This window comes from Histoplasma capsulatum, genomic scaffold (genome assembly GCF_000149585.1).
Source record: "Histoplasma capsulatum NAm1 scaffold_3 genomic scaffold, whole genome shotgun sequence".
NCBI lineage: Eukaryota > Fungi > Ascomycota > Eurotiomycetes > Onygenales > Ajellomycetaceae > Histoplasma > Histoplasma mississippiense.
Window position 1 is genome coordinate 948,651 of NW_001813980.1, and position 23,962 is coordinate 972,612.

Sequence of the window (23,962 nt, forward strand, 5' to 3'; positions counted from 1 at the left end):
GTTTTAATCCTGGCCCCTCGCCTCGTCACTCATTGCCTGACCCGGACCCGACGTCTCACATCCAACCCTTTTGTCACTCCTTCGTAACAACGATATATTTCCTGTCCACCGCACCACTACATTCCTTTCACCACCACATACCTTTGGAATATCACACACCTCAGATGAGATAGGCTTCCTTCCACGGCTGCCTGCAGTGCAGCAATCCCAACTCTCTCTTTAGTCCCACCTGCGATCACATTCGTCTGCTCTCTATGCACACCTTTGAACATCATGAGCTACCTCCATCATCCGTTTCCTTTTAGCGGGCATCATGCAATCCCCGTGGATCAGCCCTTTGACTATAGAGTCCCAATCCGGCACCCTCAATTAAGCCACCCTGTAGATACTTATCTGCTCCCTAACGCCCCCATCGATCTCGCGGAATATTACCACCAAGCTGCTGCACTGGAAGACTTCGAGGAATACAAGGAAAATCTATCCCGCCCACGATTAACAAAGGATCAGGTCGATACCCTTGAAGCCCAGTTTCAGGCCCATCCGAAACCAAATAGCAATATCAAGCGCCAATTAGCTGCACAGACAAATCTCACTTTACCAAGAGTTGCTGTATGGAAAAATACTCCTACCACGTTTGTTTTTTATTTGTTTTTTTAAAAAAAAAAAAAAAAAACAATCCATTCGGTTATTGGAAGAGAGATTGCTAACTGTGAACGTCATGTAGAATTGGTTCCAAAACCGGCGGGCAAAAGCAAAGCAACAGAAAAGGCAGGAGGAATTCGAGAGAATGCAGGCGAGTGAAAACGGCGAACAGTGGAAAAATAACGACACCAAGCAGAAGGAAGGGGCCTCAAAAGAACAATCGGAGCGCCTGGAGTCATCCGCGACCCCTACCCAACAGCCAGATCCTAGTTCGTCTTCTCTGAATCCCAGCGAAGTGGAAAAGGAAAAGCAACAGCAAGCATCCAATTCCATCAGCAAGCCCGGACTCCCTGAGCCGCCCCAGAAAGCCATGAAGGCAACTATGCCTGTTAGCGCCCAATTCAGTCAGCCTGAGGAGGAAAACGTCCCAAGGCACGGGCCCTCGGATATCAAATATCATTTTCCTCAGTCTTCTCTGGGGAACGATGATTGTGGCACATTCGCTTCTAACCTGTGCGGATGGAACGGAATTGAAGATAATCATGCCATTTGGTGTTCATCGCAAGACATAGAAGATAATATTGTTTTTCCTCATTTAAATAAACCCCATGGCAACCCGCTCGAAATCTGCGTTTCCGAGAGCCAGCAATTTCCCTGCATCCAGTTCAACCACGAGCCCGGTGAATGGGAATGCCATAGTATGCCGCATTTGATGAGGAAACAACGAAATAGTAGCCAGGATCTAAGCGAGGGCTTCCACCCAATACCGTTCCACGCACTGCAGTCTCCGCTTTATCCGGATGAACACCGGCGAGGTTCGAGCTCCTCAGAACAATCTGAGCTCGCGGACACTCTATTCCACACTGAAATAAACAGCATGATTGAAACATCTCCTCAAAATACTCCCCATTTGAACATGGCACAGTTGCGTCATCAAGTCGATCCAACTACCAATTGGCGGCATCCCGAGAAAGAAGTTGATATTGCCGCTCGACGAAAGCGACCTCGACCGGCTGCTATCGGAACCCCAGCCATGTCACTTTCATACGGACCCTCCTCCGTATCTCCAACCACTAGGATTCAAGGTATGGGTGCCGCCCATGTCCTTAGACATGCGAAATCCACCCAAAACTTGAGTCCTAATCGATACCCAGGAATTCGAAAAGCTTCCGTTGCCCAACGCTCCCCTCTAGGTATAACAAGCTTTGGAGAAACCAGCCGTTTTAATTGTGCCAATACCGCAGACTTGATGTCAACCTTACCTGGTCTGATAACAACCTCCTTGGCTCCGCCAACTCCCTTAACACCAGAGGATCTCCAAACCCTTCTTCCGCCAACCCCGAATGACAGCCAATACTGCGTCTCTCCCACGGACGATATGGGATGTGCAAGGCTTTTCCCCATGTCCCAACCTGTGCAAGTGCACATCGAATCCCCTCCCACGACCCCGCTACATTTGGGAGTTCAATCGCACCTGCAATTTCAGTCCATGGGCGTCCCGATGTCTACGCCCTCACAGCATACGCCGTTTCAGGAGTACCAGCTCTCTATCCCAACCAATCCGATGAGTGGTGGCCACTGGCCTGATGCGTCGTCAATGTCATCTCCAGAAACTTCCCATTTGCAGCAGCCAACAATCCATATGCCTCAGCCAACGCATATCTCCCCCATTACCTATGGGGAGTCTTTGGATTCTGGAAACCCTGCCCTCGTTGAGGACATGATGACAGGCCAACGCGAATCGCCTCACTGCGCTGTTAAAAATTGCAACACACCGACCGCATCGTCGCCGCAAGGTTCCTCCCCAGGCTCACGGAGAGTGACCGAATTTCTGATCCAAGAATTCCCAGAACAACAGGAAGCACACAGGCGGGCTGCGGAACAGCTCCCCCCTCAGAAGCCCATGAACTATACGTTCTCCAACCACACGCCCAATGATTTCTAGCATCATCATTTCCTTGTCTAGAATTGTGGTTAGCTTTCTGAATATTAAGTACCCTCAAGCCATTCACATCTGATCGCTTGGTCAGCTCCTGCTTTTACGATTTCTACTATAAACTTCACGTTCATACATGATCTTTAATATCTTTTAATCTCCCCTCGCTTGGCCTGGTTTTACTACCATCACACGCTACCAAGCCCTCTTAATATTGCTATATCCAATCTTACTTGACTATTTGGAAACGTCACGCACTTTATACTATTACACTGCCATTAATACTACTAATTCTAATAACTATGAGAGGCGACCTGCCTCAGGCCCGTTTCTTCCTAATTGTCGTTCTTTCCCCATTACCATATACATATCATTCCCCCATCTCTTCCTGTCTATCTCTCCTTTGTTTCATTTTGTCGCTACGGAACACTCTTTTGGTTTGTAAATGACATGCGGAAATGGAAATTTTGGTGGTATCCCCTGGCCTTTTTCTTGCTCATTTAATTTTTTTTCTCTTTTTTTGTTCACCAAGCATATGTCTTTGGTAATAATCATTTTTAATCCTCTGCCTACTTAATTTTCTCTTTCTTTCCACGCTCATGCTTCACATTTTCCATTCCATTCTTCCTGTCTCTTTTTCCTCTTTATTTTTCCTTCTTCCCTTCAAAGCCTAGTCTTTGCCCCTTTTTTTTCACTTCTAGATCCTCACCATTTTTAATGCTTTACTGCATGTTTAATTCCCCTTCAATAATTTTTTTTTAATATTAATAATATCTAGTACGTTACTATTTTTCTATTTCTTCTCTGTTAGCTGCTGTTGCTGCTGCCCTTCTTCATCACTCATCTCTGATCTTTTCTCCTCTTTCACTTCTGGAAAAAAACATCTTGGTTATTCTTTCTTTTATAATATCCCACATGTATTTTTGTTCTTGTTCATGGTTGTATTGCTTCGTTGCTTTCTTCTTACTAGCTTTTTATTTCATGTGTTTGTTTATTTATTTTGTTTTCTTCCTTTCTTCTGTCTTTTCTTGAGGTTTCAGTCTGCTCTATGATATACACGTCTTATAACATCTCAGCCACTTCATTTGCTTATATACATACAATCAGTTTCCGCTTATAAGCTCTGCAATAATATTTACTGTTAATCTAATAGAATTGGTATGTATATATATGCCTTTGAAGTCTTTAAGTGAAAGAATATAATACTACACAAACTGTGCTCTTGTTATTAACAACACATAAATTCTACTCCGTATGCTTTACTCCATTCTGGCAATATTTTAAATTAGAAGAAAATGGATCAAATTCGGTTCAATGAATCAATCAAAAAAACTTAGTTGATATAAGTAATAATTCAAATGCATAAGTTAGCTGGAAAACGGATTTTTGTTATATTTGAAGGAAAAGAAAAGAGAAGAGAAGAAAAACAAACATATATAAAAAGAAAGTTTAAAAAAAAAAGAGAGAAGACGAAGGCGAGGAAGGTTGAGATGAAATATATAAATAGATAGATAATAAACAACAAAACAGACATGAAAGAATATAAATGCAGATGAATACAAACTATGCCAGAAAGACAGAATGGGAAACATGAAGAGAAAAAAAAAAAAAAAAAAGGAAAAAAAAAATAGAGGATAGACATCTAATAACATGAGTTAAAAAACCTCACATCAACAAACAAATGTATATATAGTGAGTACCTGAAATAAGCAATTGTGATATAAAACTATAATAGAAGAGAGAAGAGAAGAGGGAAAAACGACGATTAAATAATACTAAACATTGAAAGATGCAGATGAAGTAGATTGCAAGTGAAAGCAATGATTATAAGGGATAAATCTCACACTTCTTTGATTGGCTTAAAAGAAAGAAGGAAAAGGATGGAGGGAGGAAGAATAGAAAATACATACAATTTAAAAATGAGAGGGAAGGAACGTGTTTCTGAATTAAGAGATTCAATAAATAAATGGGGGGAACTGGTGGGTATGAAGAGGAAATTCATAGAGAAAGGTATTTTTTAACACAAAAGTATAAATAGACAATATATTGAATAAATAATGGTATTAAGTAACAACAAGAAAGGGAAACATTGAATAGAGAGGTATATAGAAGAGTAGGCAGGCAAACAGTTACGAGGGCGAATAGATCAAGATGGCTAGTTGCAGCGAAAAATAGCAGGTTAATGATCATCTATACTCGGTAACAATTATTGTGTTAGACGTCAATTTAAAGCCCAGGCTAAATAAAGAATAGCCAATTTTTTTTAAAACAAAAGATAAAAGGTTTCTCGGAAGGGGAATATGAAGCCATGAACAGGAGGGGAAAATGAAAAAGACAAAAGAGAAGCAAAGGGGAGGGGAAAAAAACAAAATGCAGGCCATGAGTGAAGAGGAGTAGTCAAGACGAGCGAAAAAAAGAATACAATGCAAGCGACGAGAAGCGTTTTCCTTGTTGCTTTTCAAAGTTTCCTATCCCACCAGTCACATCACAGCTTCCTCAATACGTTGATGGCCAGCCGCTCTGCCCTGAACCCGGTTGTGGCTGGCCACCGGGTTGCAGCGATCCTCCGGTGGTGGTGCTGGGCCATCCTGGTATGGAAGCGCTGGTACCCATGCTCATACTCATTGCCGATGGTTGTTGATGAGGCGCGGACATGTATTGTTGTGAGCCAGCCATGCCATGCGACGATGGGTATATAGCGCGCGCAGCAGCCATGTTGGAATACGCAGCTGCTGAAACACCCGGATAACTCATCGCGGCAAAATTCTGTTGCTGTTGCTGTTGCTGCTGCTGCTGCTGGTGGGACGGGGACTGTGCGTGAAGCTGTGATGGTGGAACACGATGTTGATGGCGTGGAGACTGAGAAGGATGTAGTGGTTGTGTGTTTTGAAGATGTGGGGAAGGGGATTGTTGTTGTTGTTGTTGTTGTTGTTGTGGGTGCATCTGTGGAACGTATTGTGACATTCCAATCGAGTGGGAAGTAGACAGAGGAGATGGCTGTGGCTGGGGAGGTGGCTGGCCCCAGAGTTGTGGATTTTGAGAGTAAGGATATGGTGAAGATTGACTTGGGCTTGGAGAAGCAAGAGAGATGCTAGATGAGCGATGCTGAAGCTGATCAGGGCGCATTCCCTGGGGAATTCCTCGCAGCGGAGATTGGGATATGGAGGTCTGTTGATGGGAAGGCTGAGAGTAGGATTGTTGAGGAGTCATCATTTGTGTGTGAGGTAGAACGTTTGGGTGCTGGTTCGCATTGATGATACCAGATGTCATTTGTGGTGATTGGAGGGACTGAGGCACACCCAGAGTCTGCTCGACCTGGACAACTGGCGATTGACTCGGAACGGGAGTTTCACGCTTCTTATTCCAGTGTTCTTCAAGTCCTTTCGCACGATATCCACGCTGCTGATTTAAAATCTTGCTAAAATCAGCAGTATGAGACGCCTGGTTCATTATTTCTGCACCACTGCTAGGTTGGGTACGATCGTGGAATGGTTGCCCTGTGGGCTCCTGTCTACGTCGCGGTATGGAGTTGAACTCTCTCAGCCGAGGGTCATCCGCTGGCGCCAAGTGGATCATGGGAAGAGGAGTTAGACTCGCTGGATGGGGAGGCATGTCGGGCGGGATGCCGTCGATACGTGGGCCGTTACTATATATGATATCGCTTTGACCCAGATTTGGTATCAATCCTGCATTTGCGGCTTCAGCAGCTGCTGCATCCCTGGCCTTGGCAGCTCCTGGTCTTTTCTCACCCGCCATATCATCTTCAGTAAAGCCTTGCTTTCGCGCCTTGCTCTCCCAGTAATCATCGCGAACGCGGCGTCCCTCGAGAATTACCCTGCTGCCAAATTGCCGAAACATGGATCTCGCCGTCACAATCGCGATCTGCCGAGAGCGATAGGAGTACGGCAAAATGTCCTGCTGGATCAAGGAATCCTTCTCTGCTTGGCTCGCAATGATTTTATAAAGAGATCTATTCTTGTTAAAGAGGAGATAAGAGTCTCGATATCCCAGAACTCTAGCACATTCCGTGGCCAGCATGAAGAGTTTTTTGCCGCGGTTTGGGACACAAAAGGTCCTGCATTTATACTTGCGTTTGTCCTGTGGGTATCCCAGCGCATCGACTTTCTTCTCGCCATTCTCGTCAAATTCTTTCGGGATATATTCATCTCCTTCTTCCCCTAGTTGGTCGGTGGTGTGGTCTCTGACGGTAGGTAGTGCCTTGACTAGCGACTTTGTGGGAGTGGTTTTTGCTGGCGGAGACGTCTGTGCGGGGGTCGCGGTATTCTGTGGGATGGGTTGCGGAGGGAGTTGAGAAATCTGTGTTTGGGAAGGGGATGATTTCGGCCTTTGCGCTGCTGGGGTGGGAGCAAGGTTTGTTGATGACGAGGCTTTCGGCGTCTTGGGCGGCCGGCCTCGTTTGCGACGGCCATGATCATCCGGTACTGTATAAATGAAGTGAGATATGGGAAGAGGACTGGAAGCTACATAGGTTGGGATGCCAGAAAAGAAATGGCGGAAACATACCATCCTCTACTTCGCCTTCTGCGGGCTGATCGCCATAATGTTCCGTTGGCCTACTTCGTTTTGTGCCTCTTGGGCTTGCGCTAGGGTGGACACTGGAGGTTGTGATTGTGGAAGGATCGGAAAGACCAGATTGCGAAACAGTAGCTGATATATGGGAGTTAGCATTATATTAAGAATAATCTTGTCACAGTGCTGAACACGGAATCAAGAACATCGAAGGTTGAAATGGGAAAAAATAAAAAATAAAATAAAAAATAAAATAAAAAAAAATAAAATTTTATTTTGTGGGGGGGAGAGGGGAGGATTCAGCCAAAGCGACTAGATATCCGCGACCAAAGAGCGAATCGACAGGGCCAAGGGAGAATGAGAAGAAAGAGAAAATCGCGACCAGCGAAGGGAGGTTATTACCAGGCGTGTTCAAAGCAGCAGGGTTGATGGTGCCGGAACCATCGATCAGATCGGAACCCATGCCGTTCATCGGGGTGGAAACGGGATGTTGAGCGGTATACATGTCTGCTCAGTTGGAGGAGAGGAGATGGAGCAGGCCAGCCAAAGGATCGACGGAGTTAGAAAAAGAGCTGGATCGTTCCCTCGAGGCGCGACAATATCGGCTGAACCAGACAACCGCGAGGCCCGAGGTTTCTGAGCGGTGGAGACTTGAAACGACGAATGGAGTGAGGGACGCTGGACGGGTTTGGGGGAAAATGCGACGAAAGGAGCGATGTGTAAGCAGGGAACGGCAGCTAAGGCCAGTGAAGAATCCAGTTGCGATGTGAGGCGTGAAAATGAGGCCAGTGGGATAGAGCCTGGGTGGCTGGTGATGGGTTGGCGACGCACACGATGCGACTCGGGTGGAGAAGACCCTTCCTCAACGGTGCGATGAGGTTGCAGAGGAGAGCTGCACTGAGCTGCGCGCACAGGCGGCGACAGAGGAACCCAGGCAGCCGATTTTAGCGGGCGCGAATATCGCGTTTAGCAGCGGATTCGCTTGGCCGGGCACGGAGGCGAAGAACGAGGGGGCCACATGTGCGGGAGCTGGCGATGAGAGGACGCCGGGGGGTGGGATGGGGTATTCTGGTGATGGGCGATGGGCGATGGGCGAACTGCGGATGGAGGCGACAGACGAGGGAGGTTTGAGGTCGACGAAGCCGAGCAGCGCCCAGTCGATGCGGATGGGAAAAACGATGACGATAGAGGTAAACGACGTATGGTACGGAGGTAACAGAGGTAACAGAGGTAACAGTAAGGAACAGGCAAGGTAAGCGGATGACAGGACACTCTGGTGCGCTGGGGGCGTACGATCGGGGTATGGGAACGGTACAGGTACGGTCAGCGTAAGTTTACGGCACGGTACGCGGGCAAGGTACGGTCAGCTGAGCTTAGTCAGTGGCCGTGGTGCGGCTCTGCTGGGTCTGAGTCAGCACAGCTCGCAGAAGCCCTAGTTCCGGCCCAGTTCGGAAGGAGGTGAGGGTTAGGGCACGGGGCACGGGGCACGGGGCACAGGGAAGAGCAAGAGGAGGTTTATAAGGTGAGATGGACCTGGTGAGGTTATAAGGGGACGATAATAAACAATATAAGTAACATGTATACACGGGGCAGAGTGGCATCCTTCTTTCCTTCTTTCGTCTTCTTTCAGTGGGCTTCTCCTGTTTTCCTGAGCTTCCTCTGTCAAGGTCTTCCGCTTCCCTTTCTCGTCTTAGCGCCTTGATCGGACTGCTTGAGGAGTGGATATTACGCAGGAGTTTTCGGTTTTCTGGTTAGTTAGGACCCTCTGCCTCGCCTCAGGAGTGCAGCGCTCGGAATCGGCAGAACAATCCGAATCGAGTAGGGCGGCGGCGGAAAGGCAAAAACCTTGGAAAAATGGAAATCAAGTCGCCAGCTTCACCGTTGATAGGCTAGGAAGCGGTGAGCGGGTTGGAAGAGGGAGGAACGGGAGTTTGTATGGGGGAAACGGAAGGAGGGAATGGGCCCTGCACGGTGCAAATCGAAAATCTGGGGACGAGAAGAGAATTCAAGTCGACGGTGGTTGATTGGCCTGGGGTCACTGGGTGCTGGCTGCTGGCTGCTGGCTGCTGGCTGGGATTGGGGCGAGCAAGGTCGGGTTGCTGGGTCTTGCGGCGGGCGCCACAAGGCGAGGACAGGCCAAGTCTGGGTTGGAGTTCCAAGGAACAAGAGCAGTGGGAAGCCAGGCGGGGGAGCAGGGAAACAAGGAGGACTGGAGCAGGAGGACGCCGGGGGAAGGTTAGTTAGTACGAGGAGGCACAGGGCAAAGCTCACAGCCACAAGGAGGGGTTGAGCAGTAGTTGAGAAAGGCGCTCACGGACGAGTAGATATCGAGGAACCAGGAGGGGGACGCCGTGCTTTAACTGGCTGGCCGGCAGGGTATTGGGACAGTGGGTTAAACTTCAGTGCGTTTTGTTGCTTTTTTTTTCTTGTTCTCTCTGGTTCTCTTGTTGTTCTCTGCTTCCCAACACACACACACGGACACACACACACAAGCTACGGTGATCTCTTGCGTCGAAGTACTAGCAATAAGAATGGCAATCAGGAAACAAAGGCAAAGGCCACTTCGACTCGAGAGTTTAATTTTCCTCGAGACCTTGGATTGTACCAACGAAACGGCGGCCTTTATCTACCCTGATTGGAGAATCCCGACGCAGCTAACTTCGGGTTCGAAGTTCAGTTCTAACGGGATTGACGGAAGGGGGAAAGTCAACGAAGAACAGATTTGTCAGATGATTCTTTTTTTTTTCAATTATTTTACTTTTTTGGTTGTGTTTAGGCCGACACATATGACAGGGTTTTGGGGAGTCTCATGTCAAAAAAAGCCCTCCCAGAGAACGAGGAATTTCTACTCTCTCTTCACGGACAAAACCACCGACGGAAATGCGCTGCACCATCTACAAACACCATGGACCTCCCAAAAGTTTTTTCCTTTCGGAACTTGCTGGTTTCCGACGGTTGGATATTTTTCTTTTTTCCTTTTCCTTTCTTTTTCCCCCCTCCAACTCGCACTGCACTTTGTCCCTTTGGCTGGGATGGACAGAATAGGCAAGAAACACACCACCCCTTAGTCCGCATCCTGCACTGTCCTATCAGCGATCGCCGGCTTGATTCACCATGCATGAAGATTTCCCCGATGCGAGGTGAAAATGGCCGATGAATGGCACTGCCGCTATTGCTCGGCTATGATTCGACGCGCATAGTTTGCCAGCGGCTTGGCCTTGGGGGATCAGGGAGGAAAAGGGTGATGGGTGTGGAGCGGCGCGAGGAGGCGGTGCGCGCATTGTCTGCACATGCCCATCAAGGGCTCTTTATCTCCTTCGCTTGTCCTACTCGGCACGGCAAGGCCTGTTTCCCCAGTCATACTTGCATTCATGTACGGAGTACATGTACCGTACATACATACATGTATGTACAAGCACCAGCGCACGGTTAGGCGCTGGGGATCGTTAATCACTCCAACGAGTGCAACGCTCCACCCGACAGGGAAGGATATGCTTTGGTGCGCGGCATGAAGACGGAATATATCCCTGTTCCTTTGCGTTTGCGCAATCAGTTTATCGGTATAGATTACAGGGTTGACAGGAAACGAGAAAACCAAAAGAAACGAAGCCCTGGTTGGTGTTCCCTTCAGCCTCTGCAAGATTGCATGCACAAAGGGCGAAAGAATACATCATTGTGCACCACCCCGTAACCCCCAAAAATTGATATTTTGGTACTGGAAAATGTACTTTCTAGTGACAGCCACAGCCGGAGAGAACAGGTTTCGCCCTTTACTTCGTTTCGGATGTACTGACCCTACAGACATAATTATTTCTGTGTTGAGTGTTAGTCCTCCAACCTGCTCTCCCCAGTAAGTGATGCAGGGAAATTAGAGCTCTTCCCCCTCCCACCCAATCACAGCACGATCGCATTCAACTCCATCTCTTGCAAGTTGCCTCCCCAGAAACTTGCGCCGTGCAGATTTATGCCGTCGCGTTCCATGCCTTGCTGGACAAAGTTCATGAAGCTCCATATCGCTTCTTCAGGATCCCAAGACAATAGATTCCAAACTCGCCCCTTGCGACAAGATTTTCCCCCGTGTTTTGAAAACAAGGGGCTTCATAACCGAACCACCAAACTGCAACTTAGCAAGATAAAAAGACACTTGGCTTTCGCTGAGTTACCCCGCAAAAAAAGAAAAGAAAAAAGGAAAAAGGAAACCACCACACACGAACGCCTCGCCGAACTCCCTCAGCATTCCATCCCCGTCAAAGCCCACTAAGTATACCCCTAGGAAACGCCTCAAATGCTGATCGAAACAAGATTGGGTGCGACCTCCGTAGATTGCACGCCCTGGTCCTTCCTGAAGTCATGGAGCTTGCGATCTTCCCGCTTTCACCATTTGCTTTGGTATTTGGTTTTCGGTTTTCATCCCTTCTATCTGTCTTCTGATTTTTTGCGGCGATGCTTTCTCCGTCTGAGAACCTCCACTCTGGAACTCGAGCAAAGTGCTTATTGTTTGCTATTCTTCCTCACCTTTTTCAACCCCTTCCTTCACCTAATTTTTTGGTAAGTTAACGAAACTATGGTTATCAACAACCAAAAGGAAAAAAAAAAAAAAAAAAAGCAACAAACTCGCGGGGATTTTTCCTTTTTCTTTCCCCCTCCCCTTGACTTCCACCTTTAAAAACCGGGCTGGGGTGTGTGGGTGCCTGGAACCAGCGAGCGATGTGTACCAAGCCCACTGAGTCCCGTTTCCCTTCAACGGAGAAGAAGTGGGTTGGCTGGATGGGATCGCCCGCCGTGGACCCCATCGCTCCAGTCTTCCCTTGAGGTCCCTGATTTGGCTAGCTGAGGTGAGCTTGGATGCCGAGATCCTGTGTAAATTTGGAGAGAGTGGCAAAAAGGGGAGATGGAAAAATAATTCAAAAAAAAAAAAAAATAAAAATAAAAATAAAAATAAAAATAAAAATAAAAATAAAAAATAACATGGAGAAAGAATGATTTTGATATTCATATTCGTTCAGGCTGCGGCCCAACAAGTGCAAGTTCCCAGCTGCTCATCGAGGTTTCGTTTCGTTTTCGAATCCGGATTTTTTTTTTTTTTTTTTTTTTTTTTAATTCTATTTTATATTTCTATCTATACATATATGCCGGAGATATGAGTTTTTGCGCGGAGTAAGAGTTTCCCCTTCCCCAGTTCATCCGATCTTCGATCTATGGACGCAGTATTGTACTGTACCTGTCTGTACGCTAGAGCCCATTTTTACACGCGGCCATCACCACGATCACACAAACCGGAGGTAGAGGTAGCACAAGGGGGAGGGAGCTTGAGGTGGAGACGGGGGGAAGGGGGAACTGGCCGGTCGCCGGCTAGCGTGCGAGCTCCTTTCTTTCTGCTCTTCCTAATAAAAATCTCGTTCAGTTTACCGTTCTTCGTTACTGCGGCGTTGGTGATACTGGTTTAGCCATGCATCGCGCCGAGGAGTAGGGGTTTTTTTTTTTTTTTTTTTTTTGTCTGAGATCGGGAGCGTGCGGAGCGGGCATGGTAGTGGGTAGTTGGTAGTTGGTAAGTCTTGAAGGGATCCTACTTCCTCCCTGCTCGGGTAGTTCCAGGTGAGTTGAAGGGAGCACAGGTATATAGTTAGAGAAGAAAAGCTGCGGCTGTATACATGTTGCACAGTACTAGTACGTATGTGCCAGTGGCCCGTGGGGCACGAACTATCTGCGAATCGCCCTTCTCTGTGTGTACACAATGGTAGAGCAACAGGAAAATGGAGTATAGGAGCGTGTCGCCTGTCACTACATTCGATTCATGTAGGTACAGAGTGACATGAGGAAGTAGAGCAGGGGAGGGTTCGATGTTGACCATGCATGTACGCAAGGGAGATAACTAATAGCAGTTATCGTTACAGGTTCCCGAGGGGTTTGAGGATCTCATTCGATGGGATTTACTTCCTGAAGAAGTTGAAGAAGTTGATGGAGGCAGCTAGCTACCTTCTCCGTTTCCACGGATCCTTTGCTGAGATAGGAAATTGTCGTTTGATATTTTTGTCCTGCTCAAGAGAAACAAGAGAAGAGCGCAAAGGTAGTAATCGTCGTAGTTAATCCCACCAAACAAAGCATAACTAACTCAACCCGCATCCGCCAGCCTTAAAATCTCCATGCCCCACCCCGAAACTTATACTCATCTGACCATTGCGTCAACGGCTCTATTACCCCATTCGGGCGGGGGAGGGGCCCCATTTTCTTTTCAGAGCACAAAAGCCTCGGAGATCCGAACGAACTCCCTGCGGATTTGACAATTTCTACCTTATTTGACTGGCTATATAGCACTTTCTGGTGTTATTGAAGTTTGAGGAGAGCCAAAAAAAAAAAAATAAATAAATAAATAAATAAATAAATAAAAATAAAAAATAAATAAATAAATAAATAAAGAAAAAAATAAAGAAAAGAAACATCGCCTCTCCTGGACGTGCGCGATGCTACCGGGTTCTACTCTGTATGCAGGAGTAGATAAGACAGTTTGACGGCTGGGGAACTAGCTATCTATCCATGGATATCCAGTCGTGTAATATGTGCGCCGTGCATGTGCTTGAAGAAAGTTTATTTATTGTGAATCTACGGAGTATTCTTTGGACATTTAATTTCTCTTTGTCTCTATGTTGTTGACAGAACTTGTGTTCCTACATGATGCAGTGACAGGTAGCCTAGACACTTTTTTTGCCTGGCAAGGTGACGAGCTAGCTAAGATTTTTCCCACAAGGATGGGAGAACGTTTGTTTGGATGGGGGGGCTGGCTTGTTAAAAAGACAAATTATTGCCGGGGTTGATGTGCATATTTAAAGCCACCACTAGTTATAACTACCGAATTTATCATTTCGCACTTGCGTTCAGTTTTTGCGTCGTCGGCTCTTCAATCCCCCCGACCTTCAAAATGTACCGTACCGATAGCTATCATGGCATTGCGATTTCCGTGGAAAATAACTGAAGAATGCAGGGACCTTCCCTGCAAATCCTTCCGGCTCGTGCTCCCTGAGTCATAAGTTCAGGAGACTAAACCCGGCGAATCCGAGGGCCATGGTAAACACCTTATCCGGGGGTGGAAGTGGTTTTCCAAGTGAACAGGGGTATCAATCACATTTGACAGCTTAAATGACTCTGGGTGAGTTTCTTGAAACCTTTTTTTGGTTTTTGCACTTTGACAGTTGGTGATCAGAAACGTGGATATCTTGTAAACATCTCATCTAGTTATTCTTCTGCGGAACAAGCCACTGAACAAGGGGGGGGAGGGGAATATCCCTTTTCTGCAAGATGCATAGCTCTATGAACAGCTCTATTGAAATGTCATCCCTTCCTTTTAAAATAGATTCCTCAAAATCAGTTATATTTTACATACCCGTGGCAACTCACTTTCTCCCTCACCTTCAATTTGCTCGGCAAGATATAGACCTAGATATCTGATCAGGTGGCTTCTAGTAATGTATGCTGCCTGTGAATGGCTCCAACAACTTTTGACAGGTGGTTTTTCAGCTCCGATGGAGCTGATCATCTACCTAGACCCTAGCCAAAGATGCTGTCATGCGCGCGTAGATTGAGCGGCCTGGCCTTCTCGGAGCGGCTTCCATATTCTCCCGTCTTTTAGAACCCTCGATTTGCCGTGGAGCCTGAAGTAGCTGAAGAATGCCACGATAACCCAGAGGATGGATCGCCTTACCATTAAATCAGTCAGTCAGGTATTATTCGATTTTTTCGCGATAAATGCTACCAAAAATTTCGACAACAAATGGGAGGGCCTTGCCTATTATTTTTCACGACTGCCAGGTGCCAGATTCTGTTTAACTCCACCGATTTGCGGATGTTTCATAACGTCTCTTCTGCCGGCTGTGCGGAGTCCGTGGGATAGCGGGCCTTAAACTTCGGACGTCGGGATACGCAATGCACACCTGGTGGCATGTATGTAATGTCGGTTTGCACGTATGGGCGTTTTGTCATCCCACCTTTTTTTTCTTTTTTTTTTTCTTTTTTTTTTTTTTTTTTTTTTTGCTATGCCTCTGTGATTTGTAAAGGAGGGAGGGCAAGTTGGGAACGAATTTGCAAATTCATGCGACTGGAGGTTTATCCTGGCCAAGAAGATATCACTTGAATTCTTGCGATGGACTGCTCAACTTGGGAGCGGAGAGATCACTCAACTTTCATCTATCAAACGGAAATACTCAATTAAATAAAGAGGCTTCTTACCTCCGCGCGTTCTTATCATGTTGAAAAGGGCTATCTGAACTGCAACCCGCTATTTAAAAGTAAATTTCCTCGGTTTTCCTTGTTGTTTGGTTTTCCCTGTTGTTTTAGAGTTCTCCCACTACATCTCCACACTGAGATAAGAATAATGAGAATGACCTCAAGGAAGGTGGCTAGGAGGAGCGGAGTTCGCCTTGAACAAGGATTCATTTGAACAAGTGAAAGCGATTCTGTGTGGGAGTTTTTAACACAGCCATCCCCACGGGACGATGATGATTTTCCCACCAAGGGCACCCCCCTCTCTTATTGCACTTTTTGGCACGCTTTCCTCGAAGCTTCGTTATCAATGGGTGGCTATATTTTTCAAAGTTAGATTGTTGTTTCTCCTTACGGCAGCAGCCGCATCGTTGATCGAATTCCGATAAAAGTGAAGAAGCATGAGTGAGGCCAGAGCAAAATAAGAATCAAAAGGTGCATGCCACTCGTGCAGCAGAAAACCAATGGGAAAATTGGGAGCGACATTCCCACATCCCACACACCTAATGAAGTTTGTGAGATATATCGACTATTAGTGTGAAAAGCGACTGATGTCTTCAGCTAAGTTTTCCGCTCGAGGGGATGTGTTCGGAAAGCAAACTGTCAGAAGGAAGAGTATTCGATATCTCTACTCTTCTGCTCGCATGTATGAAGGATGCGTGCGATACGAATCAGTCGACCAGAAGACGTCGCATATCCGCGTTGAATGGGCGGGGCTGGTGGGATGTTAGCCCTCTCCCTCTCGAGAAACGCAAAAAGGAAGTAAAGAAAACATGGACGAAATGGTGGGGCCGATGTGTACGGGCACCTGGGATTTGAAGTAATATGATATCAACGTCCATTGGCGTCAAACATTCGAAGACAGAATGCATTGGGTTAGTGACCTGAATATAGGAGTGGGGGGGTATCAAACACGATGCGATGATGATTGCTGGCAGACCTATGAGAATTGCTTCCCACCCAACAGCTGGCATCCTTAGCTAGGTATCAGTTTGAGGGCCATATTCGTGGCATGACAATGCCACGAAAGCCTGAGCCCATGATTACAGTGCTTCAAACATGGCTTGAGCTGAAATCAGATTTTGTGCACCGCTCTGGGGCAAATTCTTGGTCGGTTCAAACACCACCTCACGGATGAGGCAGCCATGGAATCGAGTCAACAACCTCTTTTGATTCTGAATATTTTATTCTGGCTGGACTGGTCTTCGCCCGATCCCAACTTGCCCATGCCAACTGTCCAAATTGACAAGTTTTTTTTTTTTTTTTTTTTTTTTTTTTTAAAAAAAACAAAAATAGAATTTTCCTCGTTGCGCCTCATTTGGCTTGTCATTTGGTCATTCCCCAACGAAATCAAGTTCCAGAACGAAGCCATTCGAAGGGGATGTTGCTGTTCCATTGGTGAGTTGAAACAAAGTTAGCAGTTGGCACAAGTGCAAAACTGGCACGTTAATTCTTTCTTGCATTGACAAGGAGAAGTTCCGCTAAAGGTTTCCATGGCCAGATGTTCCAAGGAAGAACTTGTAATCACTGTTGCCAGAACTTCTATCCTTCTAAGAAAATCGACAGGATCATAGCCTGCGAAGATTTTCAGTTTCGGTATTCTTTCTGCCCTCGGTAAAGTTGAGCCATATTTTGGGGGGGAGGGTTTGTTCCTCGACCTCCCGGCAGGATTTAGAACTCGAACTGGCCCTTCTTCAGTTGCAGGATATCGATGCAATTGCGTGAAGCGAGAGAGAGAGGATTCCAGAACTTTTGGAATCCCAACGTTACGTATCTGGGAAACGTTGAATCAACTCTCCAAGGCGACCTATCATATCTGTGGATGGAAAACGAGCCCACGCTTTCTCAAGGCCCAGACAAGACTGAGAGGTCTCGCAGCCAGCCTCCACACCTTTCCACCTCCCAAGAAAAAAAAAAGAAAAAAAAGAAAAAGAAAGGAAGGGAAGAAAGAAACGCCGCCATTTGGAATGCGACCGCGCCGCAGACGCCTCCACTCTAGAGAATCCTGCTCTTCTAATTGTCACAGAGGCAAAGCATCTAGTCGCCTCATTCCATTTATCCCACCAGACCTCCCCTCTTTTCAGAATAGGGGATCAACAGTGAAACTTTTTCTGAAGGCCCGCCTTCCTGTAGGGTTTTGTCTGTTCTTCAATGTATAGATATACGCTGCGTATATCTGATAACCCTTGATAGCTGGACGCTACACATAACATGATTTGTGTAAAAGGTGTTCTCTCGCGTACGGAGAGAGTTTACAAGACCTGTCTGTAATAGTTACCTGCACTCTCTTTCCCGCTCACGTAATGGCGAATACCTTTATCAGAATCTAAAAATAATATATATACATACATAGTACAGACATGAAATGGAATGAGAACGGTCCGAAGGCTGTACAACGCTTCGGGTAAATAATACCAGGGATCAGAGCGCGATAAGGCACCAAAAAAAGAAAGAATGAAAAAGAAAAAGAATGAGAAAAAAAACGTGGCGGTGCGTGCTCCGTAGATTGATACCTTTAGTATCCTTTGAGAGAAGTAAATCCCAAGTTAAAATAAAAGGAGGGGCGGGCAGGGCGGGGAAGTTTGTTTGAAACTTCGTTCTGAAGCCGTAGAGGGCCACAGGTACCCAAGGAGCAGGGCACTCGATATACTCAACCCAATCACAGTGCGGCCAGACTTGGTGACCTGCTTATTGCTAAACCCGCGACCCAAATCCCACACCAGGTGTCTGACTCCATTGATGCAGTGGAAGGTGAACGGGAGTGCAGCAGTCGTCTTCAGCAGGACCTTCGCAGCGACGGGAAGGGTTCCAAAAGATGCCGCCATGGACGTGGAGTCAATGTGCCAACCCAACCAGGGGGAAGCAGCATATGCTGCAAAAAAGAGATAAAACGGCCCCGAAAGCAGTCCGGTGTTGCGGTGCAAGAGGGAGAGCACGGAAGTGATCTGCGGTTGGTAGATGGATATGTGCGGCGAGACGGGCCGGTTCAGGCGCTGTTTGCGAAGGAGATCATTGGGATCTGAGAGTTTCGAGGACCGGGCAGATTGCGCAATTGGGCTGTTGACGATGTATCGTTAGAAAGACCGAGCGCGCTCTGCATTGGAGTCCGAGGCTGAGTATGTTATTACGGGGTCTTCGCAAACTGACCCCGCGTGAATATGTTTTGCATGGGTAAGACTGACTGGGGCAATATAGTTTACTGAAGTCCGATCAAATGAGCTGGCTGCTGCGAGGGATTGGGCATGTATGATTAGCGGTGTCCTGATATCCATTACGTGAGTTCAACATACATCGGCGCAGCGAGTGCTGCATAATTCTTTGGGAAATCATTGCGCGCAGACTGGAGAGAGAAAGGAGTCAAGGATATGTAGAAGAGAGGTTCCGGACGAGGCTTGGACCCGAGGCTTGGACCCAGGGCCTGCAGCTGCTTGTTTACTATGGAATACTGTACAGGACGCAAATATGACAAGCATACTAGTAATTAGCGCGCGGCTGTCTCCAGAAAGTGACTTCGGATATCCGATGGGAGGAGTAAGTCTGACCTATGCCCGGCCGTCCTCATGCAAATTAGCCCTCTAGAGACGAGCTACAACGATTAGTTCAACCGGGTCAACTGATGCGCTGCACATAGCATTCCAGAGACAACTACCGTTTGATATCCCATTTGGTATAATGTGGGGAGGGATCATGGACCTTGGTTGATTCATTGGCTTCAACCATGAGTTTAGCAAGCGGGAGTGGGGCGTGAGTGGGCTTCAACCACGCATCGATCCCTCTTGGTCATTCAGGAGGGCAACCCATCTTAAGATATTTGTTTACCCGAGATGGAGCATTTAGGTAGACCCACATAATAACCAGGTACATGTTGCACAGGTGTAAAATGCAAGAACGACCGCTTCATGTGCTGTCAGCGTTGTACTCTTGCGATGTCCATAATTCCATATAGGACCAGTGCTACATACCACGAGAGAATGGCTGTGTGTTGATCCAACGGTAGGTTGGCAATTTCTGCTGACCTTGAATTGCTTCAGGTTTGACGAGCGAGATTTAGTGGTACGGACAGCTTTAGCATTTGAGTTCCTTTTGCCATGGGTCTCTCTCAAATGGCCGCCACTTTCCCCTTTGCTTCCTTTTCTTTCTCTAGGTTATCCACCGATATATATAGATATATAACTCATTCATTCATCATCTACTTTCTATGTCAACGTTATCATCATTCGGTCCAAAAGAAAGGAGAGAAGGAAGAAACCGAAGAGAAGAGAAAATGAATGAAAGCAAGAAAACGATATAAACCACAGCCACAGAAACCCAAACCAAAATATATATTCCATTCGTCTGTTCGTCTGTCGGCGGTGTACTCTAAAAGGTTCTTAGTGGTCAAGGGAGATGGGGGGGGAAAGGAAAGAAATTCGCGAACACCAAAATAATATGACAGAGTACGATTGATAGGTTAAAAAAAAAAAAAAAAAAAAAAAAAAAAAAAAATGAAGGTCACCTAGACAAACAATCCTATCACAAAAATGTCTTTTTTACCTTTGTTTTCTAAGGCAATGCAAGTTCATCATCATCATCGTAAACGTCGTCATCATTCCATCCCAACTGGTCATATATAGACTTCTCCGGCGTGGCGTCTGCTGTAACAATACCAGTATTGGCCATGGGATGGGTGCTGTGGTCGTCTCCAGGCGTAAACCCAGCAACAGCAGCAACTGTGTTCTTTATGGGTGTCGTGAAAATTATGGCACCTTGGTTGCGTTTTTCTTGGATCTCATTATGGCGGGAGAGAGATGGAGATATAATAGTTTCTGGGGGCTGGAGGTAGGAGGGACATGCTGGGCGGGGCGGCGTTTCTTGGATCGAGGAAGTTACGTTATTGATATGTATAAAGGGAAGGTGATTATTAGTATTATTATTACTGTTGGTTCCGTCGTTGGTGTTACCGCAGTGGGCAAAGTTGGGATGTGATCTCGTTTTCCGCAATGTACTCGGCGACATTTCTTGTTGCTGCATGAATGCCCTACTCGTTTCCGGAAGCTTGGGGACTTTGAAGACTTTGAATAGATTGCCGGTTTGCCTGGGGAGCGGTGTCGAATCGAAGTCATTATCAGCCGATATCCCGCTATTCGACGGGCCCGATGAGAGTCGTGTAGATGATCTTGTGGGCGTTTCGTGGATAGAGCTGTGACGGGCATGTTTGGAGCTGAAAGATTGACGTTTAGGGGGATGGCTCGGTCGCGTCGAAGACGATGGGATGAGTTGAATATCGTCAGATAAGGCGGCTGAAGGAACGAGTTTCTCATTCGATAAAGTCAGTGCCCGGCTCATGCGCGTTGAGCTGCCGACAGTAACAGTACCAAAATCCTTTCTCCTCGACCCTCTGGGGGTAGCCATAACCTGTACCCCCTGGCCCAATGGGTTTCGGACGGGATGCTTTGATTTCCTTGTGTTACACATGGACGCTCGTTTCTCTACAGTATCGGCGAAGTCTTTCGCGACGAGTTCCCTGTTGGGTTTTCTCAAGGCGTCGATGGCTGCGTCGAGTTCTTTCTTCTGCTCCAGAAGCGAATTCATACGCTTTAATTTGACTTCGTGCTGCTTAGCGACGGCGTCAAGGTCAATCTCGCGATTATCCACACGCTTTGGCTTCTGGATACCTCCACGTGCACCTGAGATCGAAGATAGCAACGGTGGTTCGCTGTTTTCACGCTTTAACCCATCTAAACTTGGGGTAGTGTTGGAACGAGAGAGCGACGGTGCCCTGCTCTTTGAAGCCATTTTTTCATCAGTCAAAACACGTTGCAGCGTGCGTTGTTGCGATTTTTGGTTGTGGGATCTTTTCACTGAGGCTCCCGGCTGTGCAGATGACCCTGATTTTGAGCGGGAAATCGCAGGCCGAGTCGGAGAAATAGCAATCAGTCCGCCCAGTTTCCGGCTGATGGTTTTACATTGGTCAGGAAGACGGCCAGCATAAAACGGAATGATGACCTCTGTACAAAAGTCACGAAGCTTGTCATTCCCTGCAGTCTTACAGGCCGACCCACTCTTGCCGCCAGCTGATGTTGTGAGTATAGTGTCGTTGAAGCTCACAGCATGCCAAATGCATAGCCTATCTACGAGCAGTTCAAGCAATGTATTTAAGTCCTGTTGTTTTCTCTCCTTTGTTCGCCTCTGGGGTTGGCTAGTCTGAGCCTCCGTCGTCGCTGGTAACACTTGGGTTGTTGTGCTGCTATATGAAGCTTCCAATGAAATTGTCTCGAGGATCAAGACAATCTGCAATTGAGTTTCTCGTAAACGTAAATCAGTGGTTAGTCGTCTTATTTCCTCTTGCCTAGATGTGTGCTGCGGAACGGATGTTTCAGACAGGTCTCTGTTTCTCCACCACCTCCTAACGAAATCGCTTTCTTCGGGATACAGTCCATTCTTTCCAAGTTTTGCTTTTTTGGCTTTCCGCGTCCTTTGTTTCATTGTATTTGCCGGGATTTCATCATCAGACATTTCTATGAGGAAATTTTGTATCGCTTCTGGAAGAGAGTCTTTATACTTGAGATCCATCTTTTTCACAGGCAGTATGCACTCCCTGTAGAAATTCGACAGGTGTGTGGGCTTCATTGACAAATTTTCATTGGAAGATTGAAAGCTAGCCCGGGCCCGAGAAAGGGGTCCCTTTGCAAAATATGCCACGGAAGTCTAGAAAGAGTGAGTAGATTGACACATATACTATTAATAAGATAAGAGGATAGTGGGACTGAAATACCTTTGAAATATATAACGCCTCCAGATACTGCGATCTGAGGTTATCAAACAGCTCCTGGGGGGTTTGAGTAACTTTCGCTTCCGCAGGTTCACACGGCCCAACGCCAATTGCCTCCTCAGACTGGGTATCGGGTTGAATATCCTCGTTAGTCATTTGCAGCAGACTGATATGAGGAGCGCCTGCTTCTGAACGGGCTGTATCCCTCCGGTCAACCTGTTCGTCATGTGCAATGGAAAATCCAGAAACAGAACTCAACCCACTCGTCTCGAGACTAAGACTGTGTGGCCCCCTTTTCCCACACAGCTTCGGTCCAAATGCAAGCGCCACTTTTTCCATAATAGCCTTCCGCGGCCGGGAATATGCAAAGAATCCAGCAGCTGGATCAGAAATCGTCGCCTTCTCCAACCAATCACCCTCTTTCTCGCCCCGACCACCACTGTAGACATTAACATCACCGACTACCTCCTCGCCCGCTCCTTTCGCAGCCGCAACCATCAAATCTCCCTCTAGTACCCAACTCCCCAGCGCAGATATGGCATATACCCCCTTCTTAACTCTCTCCACAACATACAGTTCCTCCTCTCCCTTCACCAGCACCTCCTCATCCTCTACAGCAAGCCGCACCGCTAAAACGACAGGCCCACATCTACGCTGCTGTTGCTGATGATGCAAATCCAATTCCAGGGCCGATATGTTCGCGACGAACAATCTACCAGATTGTATGCGTTTCGCAGATGCCGGACAGGGATCGAGCCATGACAATGGCAATTGAGATCTGGGGAGGAGGGCAACTGGGATCAACTTAATGTTGTCTTGTGGTAGCGGCAGTGGCAGTGATTGCGGGGTGTGATGATGGTGCTGTTTCTTAATTTTACTTATGTGAGCTTGATATTTAAGGAGTCTGTATATAATATATATATATATATATATTTTTTTTAAAAAAAAAAAAAAAAAAAAAAGGTCGCAGCACGCAGCAGGCAATTGGCCTGGAACCGGGCAGGATCTGAGGGATCGTAGAGAGGTAGTGATTCGACGGAAGGGTTGGGAAAGAGAACAAGAACAATACTTACCCGTATCGTAACCGCAGAACTAACAAAGGCCGCTCTCGTCGTCTCCGTCTTTGAAATAACGCTACATCCATCATGGGATATTTTTCTCCGTTTCAGTAATTGCGCTGTTTGTGCCTCCTCTTTTCTCTCCTTCTCCTTCGTCTTGAGCGAGTTCAATAAGGTCGGAGATGCCGGTTCAAGCACAGCAGTAGCAGCAGGGCGGGAATGCGATGATGCCATTCCAGTTTCGACGCGTCCACGTCTTGGTGGGCATAATTAGTTGTGTTATAGATGTGTATGCGTATGATTCTGTCCCTGCTTTTTATATACAGGCAATGATTAAAAGATGTAAAAAATAGATCTATTCAGGGACGGAGGAGGGATATAGTGTCGTCTGAAACTCGTATGAAGTCACGCTCCATCGCGTTCACCGTGCCGCCAGACGCGGTCACGTGGTTTTATCCGGAGCCTTCCATACCGGAAGAAACATAGACTTATTATACGACCGGATTATGGTTGTTCCATTGTGTCATTCAGCGACTGTTGTCAGCATAATGGTGGATAAGCTGTGAAATCACCATAAAGCAATCATGACCTGAAAAAAATAATCATCATATTTGACAATATCATCAATTTCTATTTATATAATTACTAATTTTAAAAATCATCTCATTTATTGATATTATTCATTATTAAAAATCATTCACATCTGTATATAATTTCTTCTGAATTTTCTAAATTAATTTTTTTTTATTATCATCATTCTTTATTATTTTCATCACAATATCAACATTCATT

General features: G+C 46.6%; 6 protein-coding genes across 6 annotated transcripts; 2 read left to right on the plus strand and 4 right to left on the minus strand.

Moving 5' to 3' along the window:
- Positions 1–273: 273 nt before the first annotated feature.
- On the plus strand, positions 274–2,587 carry HCAG_03422 (predicted protein; the record flags this gene model as incomplete). Its single annotated transcript, XM_001541275.1, has 2 exons — positions 274–609; positions 725–2,587. The coding sequence occupies 2 exons, from the start codon at positions 274–276 to the stop codon at positions 2,585–2,587; spliced, it is 2,199 nt and encodes a 732-aa protein (XP_001541325.1).
- A 2,487-nt stretch (positions 2,588–5,074) lies between these two features.
- On the minus strand, positions 5,075–7,613 carry HCAG_03423 (predicted protein; the record flags this gene model as incomplete). The annotated part of the gene is made up of 3 exons (XM_001541276.1): positions 5,075–7,020; positions 7,103–7,246; positions 7,511–7,613. The coding sequence occupies 3 exons, from the start codon at positions 7,611–7,613 to the stop codon at positions 5,075–5,077; spliced, it is 2,193 nt and encodes a 730-aa protein (XP_001541326.1).
- Positions 7,614–8,189: 576 nt separating this feature from the next.
- On the plus strand, positions 8,190–9,841 carry HCAG_03424 (predicted protein; the record flags this gene model as incomplete). Its single annotated transcript, XM_001541277.1, has 5 exons — positions 8,190–8,312; positions 8,376–8,566; positions 9,026–9,343; positions 9,484–9,510; positions 9,781–9,841. The coding sequence occupies 5 exons, from the start codon at positions 8,190–8,192 to the stop codon at positions 9,839–9,841; spliced, it is 720 nt and encodes a 239-aa protein (XP_001541327.1).
- A 4,825-nt stretch (positions 9,842–14,666) lies between these two features.
- HCAG_03425 (predicted protein) lies at positions 14,667–15,082 on the minus strand (the record flags this gene model as incomplete). Its single annotated transcript, XM_001541278.1, has 2 exons — positions 14,667–14,799; positions 14,958–15,082. The coding sequence occupies 2 exons, from the start codon at positions 15,080–15,082 to the stop codon at positions 14,667–14,669; spliced, it is 258 nt and encodes an 85-aa protein (XP_001541328.1).
- Positions 15,083–17,907: 2,825 nt separating this feature from the next.
- HCAG_03426 (predicted protein) lies at positions 17,908–19,295 on the minus strand (the record flags this gene model as incomplete). The annotated part of the gene is made up of 3 exons (XM_001541279.1): positions 17,908–18,418; positions 18,652–18,806; positions 19,281–19,295. The coding sequence occupies 3 exons, from the start codon at positions 19,293–19,295 to the stop codon at positions 17,908–17,910; spliced, it is 681 nt and encodes a 226-aa protein (XP_001541329.1).
- A 608-nt stretch (positions 19,296–19,903) lies between these two features.
- Positions 19,904–23,404, minus strand: HCAG_03427 (predicted protein; the record flags this gene model as incomplete). The annotated part of the gene is made up of 3 exons (XM_001541280.1): positions 19,904–22,048; positions 22,116–22,979; positions 23,186–23,404. The coding sequence occupies 3 exons, from the start codon at positions 23,402–23,404 to the stop codon at positions 19,904–19,906; spliced, it is 3,228 nt and encodes a 1,075-aa protein (XP_001541330.1).
- Between the last annotated feature and the right edge of the window lie 558 nt (positions 23,405–23,962).